We start from the raw sequence: 14,090 nt of genomic DNA, 5'->3' as shown, positions 1-14,090 counted from the left end.
GAAATACTAACCACGACCATACTCTCTCTCTCTCGCCCCCTTCCTTTCTCTCCCAGAACTCACTTGATGAAGTGGAAAAGCTGATCAAGAGGCACGAGGCCTTTGAGAAGGCACTCTACTGCCAAGAAGAGAGATTCACCGCACTGGAGAAACTCACCACGGTAAGTCTAGTCACTCGAGTCTGTCCTGAGAGTAGTAGGTACTAGAGAGCTTACTCGTAATACATCCTGTGCAATTGCTCTGTGAGTGCACAGATGGAGGCACCAGGCTTGCCCCTTGTGGTAGATGGAGTTCCTTGCCAGCATACTAGCAACCAAGGAGCAGTCAAGGAGTGTAGACATGCAGTATGCCCTATACAATTGTATTTTGAGTGTGCAGAGCAAAGTTCACCATTACTAAGAAGGGCACTTCTGCATCTGCTTGTGATCATGTCAATTTTACATACTCTGCCCTCTTTAGGCAGGGAGAATATAACCTCTTTGAGTCTGTCTTGGTTTGAAGGGTGAGGTTAGCTTTTGTCAGAGACCCTCCCCCTGTCTAGATTTCACAAGGAACAAGCAGAGGTTTGTAATGGTAGACTAGTCAAGCCAAAAGCAAGAGCCAAGACCCAGGGAGAGGCTCTTGTGGAATTCTGTCCGACGTTCTCAACTTACACCTTTGAATAACTGAATTTTCTACCAGCATTTGGTAGCAAAAATCACAGCCAATCAGCAGAGCACTGTCAGAAGAAGCTCATGCATACATGTTTTGCATTGATAGCCAAAAGGCAAATTGAACAATGGCATTGGTCAAAGTGACTAACTTAATTTTTCAGTGACTTAATTGACCAGCAGGAATGGTGCGTAGGGTAGGCTTTCTCCCAGTCATGAGTATTAATCGCAATCGTAGATCTCAAAAGGCCATCGTGCAGACGCACTCGATTTTGTCTCTCTGTAACTCTTTTTTTCATGACTCTCGGTGCTAAAAAAGGCATGAGGACCTTTGGAAAAGGCTAAGGGTAAGGTTTGCTTGGATTTGAGGGGTTGAACAACATTTATCATATCTCTGCAGTCTGTTTCACCACTCGTCTGACTTGTGATTCAATATTGAAATTGTTTCTGTTGGTAAGATATTTGTCTGGGGTCGTGCAGTGCAGTCAGTCATGTTTTGCTCTCCGGATCTCTCCCCTTTTCCACACACGCAGTTTGAGCTGAGAGAGCTGAGGAAACGGCAGGACGAGGCGCGCCGGGCCGCTGGCGAGGACACCCCGCCCATGAAGGAGTCGCCGTCCCTCAAACACAAGATTGTGGACCAATTCATGGAGGAGGAGAAGGAGAAGGAACAGAGGGCGAAGGAGGAGGCAGAGCAGGAGCAGCAGAGGGCCGAGCAGGAGGAGATCCGGTGAGTAGAGGGTGCCTACCCATGGCCTTCTTCCCTTTTCCACCTAGTTGTTTCTTCTGGTCTAGTTGCTACCGTCGTATCGGCAGGAGTTGCCTATTTTTTTTTTTCTCACAAAATACTACAGTGACATCCCAGCCCCCCCCCCCCCCCCCCCCCATATTACACCCTTCCACTCCAAGTGTTATTATCGATTGAGCTTTTTCTTTACTTATCAAGCAAAAGCAAACTCCTGATACAAAATAAACAAAACTCTGAACAAAAGTCCTATTTTAATATTGTAAATGTTATTTACCTTGTTGCTGCTGTGCTAATTGTTAAAGACCTTTGTGTCTTCTCTAGAGTGAAATTGCACCATTCTGCTGCATCGTAATTTCTTGCAATAGAATCATATTTTTCATATACTCTAACATGAAGTGGAATTATCTTGAATTATATTGTATTACATTGTATTGTTCCCGTTTCAGACAATCAGCAATGAAGATGGTGGAGGAGGTGCAGGATATTGTGAGCCAGGAGGCGGCCGGTGACGTCCGGCCCACCACCACCGTGGACGGCGCTCAGGACCGCCCATCACCCGCAGCACCTGCCCCCGCCGCCGCTGCTGCCGCAACCGACGACGAGGGCATGAACGGGGAGGGAGAGCCTGCCCCAGGCACCGTGCCAGCCGGCGCCTATGGCACCAGCAGCAGTGACGTAGAGGGCTTCCTCATGCGCAAACACCAGACCGAGCTGGGCAAGAGGGCGTCCAACAGGTGAATGCCACTTTATAACTAGGGAATGGAGATGACTGTGAACTCATTGTTTTACACAATTTCAAAGTCTGGGAAACTTATGTCTTGTCACATTTTTCCTTCATGGCATAGCATTGCACAGGATTCCAGTACTTGTTGGTTTTGCCCCTGAATTTCATGTCATGCAGTCATCACTACATAGCATTGTGCTTGAGTTACTTGTTACAAACAAAAGTGAAGGAGCATGAATATGTTTATGAAATTTATACTACTAAGTGATAGCCATATGATGTACAGCAGCTGTATAGCATGGCAGTTTGCTTTGACCAATTCCCCTCCCCTCCAACAAAAATGAATAATAAAAAAACAACAACAATTGTTACAGAGCTTTGCATCTGATACGAGTAATCATGTTTATATTCTTTTGAGAGTGTGCACATGGCTTGTTCCTTTCCCCTGAAAGAGACTCCCAGTTAAGGAATCAGGAGCGAGAGTTTGTAGGCTTCTTGAATGGAACGAGCATTTTGTGTTAACGTTTCAGTTAGCGTGCAAAGCTATTAGTGGTATAGCACCAGTGTACATGGAGGAATTTGTAGAGCTAAAGTCTTCGTCTCAAATTTTTAACCATCTCTGAAGTTCTCAAGATGATACTTTGTTGAAGTATTTTTCAGTAAAAGCAAAACTACCCTTGGAGACAGGGGTATTCATGTATGCTTCTCCCAAATTGTTGATAAAATCTCTATCTGTTTATAAGGCAAGCAGCTGCAGTTAATGCATTTAAGACCAAGTTAAAAACAAACTTATTCAATATGATACTTATACTCAGTTATTACTCAGTTATGTTTGTCATAGCTCTTATTTTGCAATGTGCAGTAGAGTATATTTGTTAGAATGTCCTTTATCATTATTATCACCATTACCTGCCCCTGTTCCAACAGATCATGGAACCAAGTGTTTGTGGTGCTGCACACCCAGTCGATGTCCTTCTACAAGGACGGCAAGAACAAGCTGAAGGAGATCACCTTCAACAACGAGCACCCGCTCAACCTCAGCGGGGCCAACGTCGAGATGGCTGCCGACTACACGAAGAAGAAGCACGTCTTCAGACTCAAGTGAGTGGACAAACCTCTCTTGTGCCTCTCGTGTGGCGACAGTCGTAGTTTCCCTGTGTTTTTCATTGTTGAATCAATGTGATAAAACAGTGCCCCTTTTATGTTCTTGTTTGTTTATTATGTCATTTTGTTGTTGTTGTTATTGTTTGTTGTAGTTGCCTTAAATGTCGCAGGATTCAGCATGACAGTCAGTGTCATTTCTTTGTTCAAATTTTCTTCATGGAATGATTTCCAAAATGAAATGTCATCTAAATTTTTTGTCATCACCAGACTTGGGCCCTGTTGCTAGAAACTGTTATGTGATTATCAAATTTGTTTAATAAAGGTATCATAATTCTCATGATAGAAATTCATCAAAATGTAAACAACAAGTTGTGATAAGTGTGATTGTAAATCTCCCTGCAAGAACTCACCATCGCGTTACATGATGCCCTAGTCTCACTGATTGATTATAATGTTACATTGCAGAATCTATTTTCATTGACTGACAATGATTCCGTTCTTTAAAGTGAATGAAAATCAAACACAATTTTCAATCAGACCCGGATCTCTTTCAGTGAAGGAACACCAGGATCAAACGCAACGTGCGGGTGATACTGGCATTTGATGTGAAGTTGCATGTAATCGCAAGTCAAGTTTCTAGCAACAGGTAACTCGATGTACAAAATGCAATCAGATGTACTAAAACAGTGCTTTCTTCTCTGTAATTCCCATCCTACGTTCCAGACTGGCTGACGGCTCGGAGTACCTCTTCCAGGCCAAGGACGAGGAGGACTTCAGCTACTGGATGGACAACCTCTCCCAGGCCATCGACGGCGCTGGCAAGGAACTGAAGAAGGCCCACACCCTGCCCGCAGACTCGACCTCTCCCGGGGGCAAGAAGGCCAAGAGACAGGGCCTCTTTACCCTCAAACGGAAGTGAGAGCCTCAAACCAGATCACCCCCGGGGGAAAAAAACAAAGGGGAATGCATGTGAAGAGCAACCCCTCTCCCATCTCCCCATTGTACAGTCCCCCGTGAATCATGACATAATGTTGAAGTACTATTACTCGATATCAGAAATGATATAAATTTGCATTCGTCGTCTTTTTTCTTTTTCCTTTTCTAAATTCGTATTTGGAAACTTTTGCAAAAAGTGGAGAAAAAAAAAATCAGGACATGAAGAAAAAAACAGAAACAAGAGGAAAAAGGCATCAAGCGACAAAGAGTTGGGAATCTGTAAAACTTCTTGCGCTTACCTGCATTTCATTTGCACTTGTGCTTGAGAAAAAAAGAAATTGTGAGTTAGTGGCATTGTGGTGTATAACATGTATAAAGTGTAGTAGTTGTGCCATAGGGGGAGTGAGTCACACACGCACAGGGAAAAGGGTTTGTGTGAAAATGCAATGAGACTGTACATTAAAGAGATTTGTTTTCGCTTGTAGTGCGTAGAGGGTTTGTGTACAATAGGCATGTTTGGCCCGTGACTCGGTGGCTTTCTATTGAGTATTAGTGTAGGGACTGGGAGAAGTGAGGGTAAAGTGAACACCAGTCCTTTTTATCCAAGGGTGTTTTGAAATATGCATGCGGCATTCCACATTGTAAACTTCGTATGCATAGAGTTTATCTAGTGAAGGGGTTGGGAGGGGTACGCCTACAATACCTAGGGAGGTAGAAGTTGACGTGTGAAATTTGTGCGACGAAAGGCAGAAAGGCGATTCAATATATCATTGGACAGTAGATGTTCGGCCAATTAGAATCATGGCAAGCTAGTATTCTCTCATAGTTAAAGTCTGTTGTATGTTGACTAGTCAACACGCAGATTTTCTTTTTCCATCATTTTGTATGGCATGTGTTTTAGACGAAGAAGAAAAAAAAAAGCAGAAAACAACCTGAGATTTGCGTCAGCCTGCTATTGAATTACCATCGGAGTAGGAGAGAGATGGAAAAAAAAAAGAACTTAACTCTGTTGGATGGTAAATTGGAGTCAGTACTGCCTGTATGTTTGTTATTGTCCAGTACCCTACGACGCATACCTTGTACCTCCAAGAGGAGTACTATCATGTCAATATACAAGACCTGATCTGTGTGTTTCTGCATTGTGTATTTAAATAGTCCCTACTCTTCAGTGTTTGTAGCGTCCTCTCAGTGTAGCTAGGAAGAGGTACGGAGGTAAATATTGATGTTAAGGGGGATTAATGAGAAAAAAAAGAGAAGATCTGCTAAGTGCGTACATTGGTGTCGTAGTGGTAGAAGTGTTGAAATCTTTGATGAAATGGAGAATGTGTGTATAAATACTGTGTAATTATCTCTGGCAGTTGTTATTGATTAATAATGCTATTGTATCTTGATAGTTGTATATCTACAATTTGGCATGCATTACAAGCACTTTACAGTGATGAACTGTATTTGTAGTTCTACTTACCTTACACAATAAGAGGAGGGGGAAAAACATGTATGGATCTCAGATATTGTGGTGTGTTGTGATAAAAAGCATTTAAGGCAAAAAAGTAACTTAAATTAGCTTGGTCAGTAAAAGATTTGAGACTTCTTTTATTTGATTTGTTTACTGTTATTGGTGGACTTAATCAGCAAAGCTTTGTAAAGAACTACAGCCATAGCTTACGAAAAATTAGCATAAGTGTACATTTACAGACAACACTTTATCAGTGTTATATTGTCTTTTTTTTTCTTCAAGCAGTATTTAGAAAAGCTTGCATTAAAAAAAAATGTATGTACATGTCTCTTTAGTGGTGTGACTTAACTGATATAAAAAATTGACTTTTCTATCATACCCTGTACTTATAGATAGTCGGCAGACACATACCCATGCCTTGTCATTGGTTAGTACCCAAGGGAAAAAGAAATAACTATACTTCAGAACTGCTACTTAAAAATTTGATCTGGCTTGACAGGTTTTGTCAAACAAACACAGATCAACCATTTTACAAGAAATAGCTGAAAAGAAATGGGAAATAGGCTATACTACTTCTACTACTCTTGTCATACTTAAACCAAAAAACAGACGTAAGAAAACTCCTGAAATAGCTGTTATTAGTATGTGTATAGTTATCTCATTCAAATTTAATGATGTATTGTATTAATTAATCTATACTGCCCTGCCTATCTGTGACAAACTTCACATTCTTTTTTCATTTTTTGTCTTTGTAAGCTGTGTATTCTCTGTATTTCAAGAAAAAAAAGATGTTATTTTGTAGAGATCATCTATTTGCAAGTTCCATCATAGTGCTTCTTCTTTGCTATTAAGTATGTCACTTTCCTCAAAGTTGTATTCTGTCTGTAATTATGTCAATTTCATCATGCCATGCATGTCCAGTAAATTGATGGGGGAAGTGGGTGAGATGGTGTTGGAAGTACTTCACAATACTTCTTTCCGTGTCAACAGCTCACTTGTTCACACCATTCACAGCAGATGCGAGACGCTGGCATGTCGTCACGGCCAAGCGTTGCGCAGTGACGTTACGTTACAATTCACAAGTGTGTTATCGCCTGCGTCGGGTTTAGCACCGAGGTGTGTGCCGCTAGTAACCGTATATCTTGGCATTGAATTTTCCACGCTAATTTGTGTAAATCGAATCGCTGGCTTTTCTGCGGGCCATCTCCTCGCTGTTGTATCTGTCACTTTGTGTGGTATGATTTTAGGAGGGGGGTATTCTGCCGCCCTCCCTGTGGACTGTAGATTTATGTTTGTTAATTTTCTCTCGCCTATTTTTTTTTTTCCCTCTTCAAAATGCATTCAAAATGCAGCTTACTCATTGGTGTTATAGTCATGATTGATTTTCTAGTCAACTCACTTTATTCTCCCAGGGAGCTTTGGCACAAGGCAAAAATAAAAAAGATTTTTTCAATTATTCTCTTTCACCTTGCATCAGGGGTAGACGCCATATTCAAAACAGAATCGTATTCCGCGTGTCTTAGGAGACACAATGATTCAAATTTTGTCGAAGACGTAGGATTCCTTCAGATGTTGTGCAGTTAGATTACGTCTTGCTGTGTGTATTCGATATATGGTATTCAGAGTTGCGTATTCCATTTCTCCTCGTTCGTATTTTTGCCCGGCGTTTAAGTTATTCACAGTTTCTGCCACGACAATTCGCATTCGCTCGGTGTATTCTCTCTCTCGCCAAGTCATAAACAGGCTAGCCGTAACAAATACTGTATAGATCAATAGTGCCGTACCTGGGTGATGACGTAACCCAGATCACCACCTTTCTTTATCCTCTTTGAATTCTAGCCCTTAATTTTGTATGTGTCACGTATTGCCAATAAATCCAAGTGAGAAAAAAAAAAGAAGTACACATGGGCCCATGTCAGTGCAGTCATTTTTAAAGCAGTGTGTCGAACAGTGATGTTGCTTTTATCTCACCTAGTCCACCTTTTTCTCTTCACTTTTATTTGTATTAAAGACACGGTCACTATTTATTTTCATATATTAATTATGCAAAGATGACTTCCTCTCTCCCTTTCTATATCTTTCTCTCTGCATATAGAGCTAAACTAACCGCTATGACTGTGTTCCACTTCAGTGTGTGTGAAAGAGCGAGGGTGTTTCATTTGGAATTTACATAAGCGTCTGAAATGTGAAATTGATCCAAGAAAAAAGACTGACACAGAATTGGATATGTCTGTAAATCTCAACTTAAGATTCTCTCGCATACTTAAAATACGGCTATTGCAAAGTGTTGCACACCTTTGACTTTGTCCAGCACAATCATTCTGACATGCCTACATCATTCCTGTAGGAAAGGTGTAACAGTTTTCTCTTGTCTCACATTTCTCTTACACGGCTGGTTCTCTTCCCATCTTGACAAGCAACATGCTATTTGTGACTTTACATCACCAAACCAACAAAAAGTGGCCAGACATGGATTTTTAGTTAAAGGGATGGTACAGTATTGGTTGAGATGAGGATTCCACTTTCCACTTTTTTGCGAGATACTGAGAAACCATATATGAAATGTTAAAGAGCATACAATTCTAAGAGGAATTCAAAATTTACTTGATGAAAATTGGTTTTGAAATGGCCGAGATATCAAAAAGCAAAGGTGGGTCCCACTTTTTATTAGGACCATTTTGTTTTGGATATCTCAGCCATTTCAAAACCAATTTTCATCAACTTAACTTTCAATTCCTCGTAGGATTATATGCTGTTTTGATATTTTTTGAAGAGGTTTCTCGTCTCACAAAACAGTTGGAAAACTGAAGCCCAATCTCAACCAAAACTAGACCAACCCTTTAAGAGCAGTTTCTGAAAGAGCAGACATATAATTCAGTTCAAATGGACTCTCCTAACATTTCTAAATATTGGAAAAAAGCACACACTCTATAAAAGTGTGTACTGAGAGAAGAGGCTCTGAAGTATGTCTAGCTGTGCTCTGTGCAAATGAATGGGACCAAAAAAAACAACAACAACACAAACACAATTTCCAGTTTGTCTTATGATCCCAAACTTTAGAATAATGTCGAAAAAGAATTGCTCTTTCAGGAAATATGAAAAACTCAAGACTGACTAGGTTGACCTGTTTCACCTGATTTTTAGTCCTCACACAAAATTTGTGCGTGCGACTTTTTTTGTTGGTTATGTGATGCACGGTCACATTTACTCTTTGAGGGTTTCTATGGTGGTGGACTGTTTAGTGGTATATAGCTTCATTATCCACCATATATGTTTTTTCATAGATGCGAATGTGGCCCTGAAAAGGACCTTACTTTCACCCAAAGATGGTAAAAACTTGTTTTTACCATCTTTGGAAATCTAAGAAAAAGCATACATGGTGGATAATGAAGCTATATACCACTAAACAGTCCACCACCATAGAAACCTTCAAAGAGTAAAAACACGTTTTTACCAAAACATCAAGATTGAGTCGGTCCTCTACCACTCTTGCATCAAAGAAAGGGTACATGGTGTACAGTGAAACCACCCACCGCTAAACAGCACACTTCTGTTTACACAGGGGGTCCCATCATCTCTGACACTTATGATACATTTGTAACAGGTGGAATACTGGTATCTGTAGTTGACATTGTGTGGTGTGGCTGGAATTTTTGTGATGATTCGGTAGCAGTTATCACTGGAATACTTTCATCGTTGAAATGCATTGTCGTTCCTACCACACAGTCGACCTGATAAAGCCATACAACTTCATTCAACTGATCATAGATAACACCAGCATTGACAAACGAGTGCCACACCGACACACACTTACAAGGAATAAGATACATCCAGATTTCAGATACACAATTCAATAACAATAGTGATTTAATTACAAAAACTTGAGAACAAAATGAAACTCAACAACTTCTAACCCTACATCATCTCTGTAGAAAAGAAAAAGAAAAATCCTCACAGCTGCTGCTGTGAGATACTTCTGAGAGAAAACAGTTCCGTAGAGGAACTGTGCAAATCACATCACATATTATTATGCAAAACTACTACATTGTACTTGCAAACATACATCTTTCGAATGTGCAAGGTGTTCTATGTGAAGTTGAACTGAGAAAGAGTACGCTGTACTCACGAGATCCAGTGGCATTGTGTTAGGAGTGAATTGGTTTGACATGTGCTTGCCGAGCACCCTCTATGGCCATGGTTAGTCAGCTAGGATACATAACTCCTACCGATCTCTCTAGGAAGTATCTGGATATCTCATTGGTCCATTCATGCTGTACAAGCAATTGAAGCCACTGCACTGCCATGCTACCAGGCACACTCCATGTGGACATGCACACATTTTCCAGCAAAGATTGTCCTGAAGATCATGTGATCTTGTAAGCTCCATACAAAGTTTATGGCGATGTGCATGGCAAGATGGCTGCCAGGTGGCTTCAGAGTGATTGGCCAGTGAGGTGTCCAGATACTTCCTCTAGAGATCAGTGGTAACTCCATACAGATGCCATGGCATTAAAGTTCCCTCTTGAGCACCAATAATCTCAAGATGTGACGGAATGTGCATTACATAAATTTCCACTTTCCTTAACTTCTATCACTACTAATGGGTTATGTTACCTTTTGTAGAGTCAAGAAGTTGAATCTAATTCAAAAGCCCACCTGTACGTTTGCCCTCAACACCTCGTGACATAATTACAAGGACATTATGCGTGCTCACCAAATTCTCATTTACTCACAGTCACACTTGATGGTCTGTTGAGATTAAAAACCTGCGAAATTCATTTCACCCGGCTGAACGTGTGAAATTATGGGCACAAACATTTTCTATTTTTACAGTAATCTGTGGTCCCATCGGGATGCTTACATGACAACCAAAAACAAGGCAAATTCAAATATATCTTTTGTTTTTCGGAGGGCAGCCATGGTTTGAAAAGAGATCAAGCTTTGAGAGGATGCAACATCTGTTCACACAATGGGATTTGACAGGCGCTTGATCACAGATATGAAGGCGTTCTTGTGATGGCCACACGTCTTCGCAGACAGAATAACTCTTACAGTAATCAAGAAGGATCGGTAAAGAAGTGACGCTGGATTCTGCACAGGAACTCAATGAGAAGACACTTGTCCAGTGATCACAAACTCTTTCTGCTACTATAACTATCTACTTTAATAATAAATTACTACAGTTCACTGATCTACAGTTTTACATAGACATTTGTCAGAACACATTTTCCTTCTGAGAGACAGTGACCATGTCTCGGCGTAATTTTTATCTCACGGCACCGCGCATCTCCGTGTCATGCTCACCTGAATAAATAGTACGAGGATGATTCAAAAGAGAAGTAGGAACAAGATGAATATTAAGGAGAAGAGATAAACAAGATGATAAATGAAAATAACAATGCTGACATTCCTTTGTCTTTTCCTTCTTTTTTCATGGCAATAACTGGCAAAGTCCTCCAATGCAGGTCACTTCGTAAAGAGATTACAATATGACGATGTTGATTTTCAAAATGTGCAGAGCACGTGGAAAACAGATGAAGATGATCATTTCTCCACAGCATGCAAAACCCATTAGTAACATGAACCTCTGTAACAAGGCAGCTCCACCAACATGTAGGTAGTACTATAAACCAACAGCTATACCGGTGGAACAACATACGCCAGTTTAGTGCCTGCATAACCAACATGAAACAAAACATAATAGGAATAATTGCATGCACTCGTACTCCACCTAATCATAACACAGATTGTGAAAATTTGCTGGTACAAACAGAACTCTTGAAAAATACTTAGAAAGCTACACAAACAAGTTGCTCTTCAGCTACATGTGGCACACATGCATGTAGTCTCGAAAGACATCGTTTATTTGCTCTTTTCCTTTTAACTGAGATATATTCCTTCTTTCTCATATTGAACTCTTCAAAGAATAATATGTGAATATGTGTGTTGCATCATCATTTCTCGTAGTGCAGTGACCTGCCCATTCGCCATATTTCAAGCATTTCCAAGATCTTTCAGACTGGCATTACATGTTGCACCGAGGTTTACCCACACATAAATTTGAATGTATGGAACTCAGTGAATTATGTCCTGCCCCGATACACTGACAGTAAATGACATGTGAGTAAATCATTTAACATAGGAACATATCCCCAGCATGATAAGCTCAACTGTGAAATAGCACGATGAATGTCAGAACTTATTGTTCCACAAATCCCACACAAAAGATATAAAATATCCTATGTACAAAACCTACATAGATTTAAAGTAGCAAAGTATAACTATGTACAAATAAGGACACTGATGTAAAAGGAAAACAACAGAAACAAGAAACAAGATGGTACAGCCAAATGACTGGAAAAGAAAAGAAAAATATGAAACTATGATTTTCGTTCAAAACACACATATTTACACCTGCTCAAATCTTTGCCTATAAACTGCATCTCCTTTGCAAGCAACTCAAACCAGTCGCTGGAACATAAACCAAGAACAACCTTTTCTCAGCATATCACAGTGTAATCAAACAAAGAAAAAAAAATCCCCTGACAATGTTTGATGTGTTTAGCCAAGGTTCTTGCTAGTACACAGTCTTAATGTTAATCATCTGCACTGGGTAAGAATCAAACGAGAGTAGATTTGTTTCTATCTAATACAAAGTGCACATTGCGGGTAGAAATCACTCCTACATGGTGACGATATAGTTTGCCCACAGCATAGGACGAGAACACTGGGGGAGACTGCTTTTGATATTGCTCAGTCTTGAAGTTGTGGGTTCAAAACCTGGCTGGTTTCACAAGATACAGTTTCAATTCAACACTCAAGCCGCTGAAGACCACTTCAGCGTGCATCTCCCGCAGATCCAAGTGCAACTAAATGCCAAACTACCAGACTCTGTCGATACAGGATGTCACTGTCCAAATTGGAGCAATTGGGGACCTGCAGTGCCTAATTTTGTCAAAGCCCAAATAACAGCCAAGCAAGCGTGGAGATGGTGCGCATAAACTGTGCAGAAAAGAAGCAACTGTGCATCCATTCATGTCAGGAGATGGCAATGACAATCACAAAGTATTCTATTGTAAGACACAGTGATTCGATTTGATTGAAAGAAGCTCCTAGTATTTCTCCTATTTGTGATGTTATATGCTTAGCCCATTGAAGACTAGTCCCGAGTATGCTCAGGCAGGAACTGTATCTTGGGAAATGTATGTTATAGCAAAGATCAGCTCATCTGCAACGGATTAAGACTGCAACTACCTTCATAAAAAAAAGGGGGAAGAAAAAGAAAATGTATTTCACAACGTTTAGACAGACTGCATTACTCATCTCATCTGCACAGTTAAATACTTTAAAGGACACTTTGTTCTTTCAACTGTTTCTATCATATCAGGGACTTGCCAGGAAGGGGGGGGGGGGGGGGGATTATTACCAAAGTGAATGCAGGTTTCTTCTGGAAAAGTGTTGAATGAAACAGATGTCTCCAAATTCTGTAGATGTGCACATCAACATCTATTCTGGGTAGAATCAAATATCCTCATAAAACAGACCCCTCCTCCCCACCCCCCCCCCCCCCCCAAAAAAAAAAAAAATCAAAAATCAGCAGAACTCAGACTTAGTTGACAAAAGAGAGTGAAAAAGGCGATACCATGGACTAAAGATAACTATAGTAACTTGTTTGGACAAGTACAGTCAGCTCTGAACACATAAATAAAGTTTCAAAGTTACATGTGGTCTATCAACTTACTATAGACTGTAGGCATACCTTCACTTTGCTTTTTCTGCACACACAACTACATTGGTAGTACCTTACATCTATGAATGATCTCCACAAAATACTCATATCTCATATAAGCATGTAAAAACATATTTAAGTGTTTCAAGAAAGGGCCTAAAATTGGCCTTTGAAGCTGGTTTCTCTACACAGATCTTAGATATTTCCAGTACATAAAAATCATTGCATCTCCTGATTGTTTGACATCTATTTTCTTTTTCTGCCTTGTGCATGCTTGTGCCTCATCCTTTGATGGCTAATTACCCAATGCCAGTGCTGTGTATAAAGAGAGTCTGGCCAACCTGGTTTTCAGCCGAGCTGTGATTGGTCAATCGCTGGTCCCGTGATCACGAGGTGCCATGTTGTTACCCAACGCCATGCGCACCCCGCAGTGGCTATTATTAACAAACGAAAACACTGCGCATTTACGTGTGAACGCACATGCGTGAGCACACTCTTGCTTGGTAATGACCTCTGTGCTTATCAACAACATGGCGCCCATTGTTGCAGTTCGCCAGACTCTCTCTCTATACAGGACTGCCCAATGCCTTAGGAAATTGTGCCAGGGATAAATGGATGCATGGGTTGTTGTTTTTCCTCTCATACAAAGTTTGAGAAAAATTAGGTACAAATATTCCAGGTTTTTTTTGCCTTATCAATATTACTAATGCAGCATAGGAAATATTAGAATTGCAAATAATTGG

At 40.5% G+C, this 14,090-nt stretch overlaps 1 protein-coding gene across 1 annotated transcript in view; it reads left to right on the top strand.

The window, feature by feature from the left end:
* Positions 1-6,737, top strand: part of LOC139719068 (spectrin beta chain, non-erythrocytic 1-like) — a 78,244-nt gene extending 71,507 nt beyond the window's left edge. Inside the window, exons 35-39 of the mRNA XM_071630513.1 lie at positions 57-161; positions 1,184-1,380; positions 1,845-2,132; positions 3,050-3,223; positions 3,950-6,737. Of these exons, the coding sequence (XP_071486614.1) occupies positions 57-161; positions 1,184-1,380; positions 1,845-2,132; positions 3,050-3,223; positions 3,950-4,145 (960 nt within the window). The 3' untranslated portion in view covers positions 4,146-6,737. The remainder of the gene's footprint in view (positions 1-56; positions 162-1,183; positions 1,381-1,844; positions 2,133-3,049; positions 3,224-3,949) is intronic.
* Positions 6,738-14,090: the final 7,353 nt, after the last annotated feature.

Source organism: Diadema antillarum, unplaced genomic scaffold (assembly GCF_040938485.1).
Source record: "Diadema antillarum isolate AM-2024a unplaced genomic scaffold, OU_Dant_1.0 scf00000008, whole genome shotgun sequence".
Taxonomy (NCBI): Eukaryota; Metazoa; Echinodermata; class Echinoidea; order Diadematoida; family Diadematidae; genus Diadema; species Diadema antillarum.
This window is presented reverse-complemented; position numbering and strand designations above follow the sequence as displayed.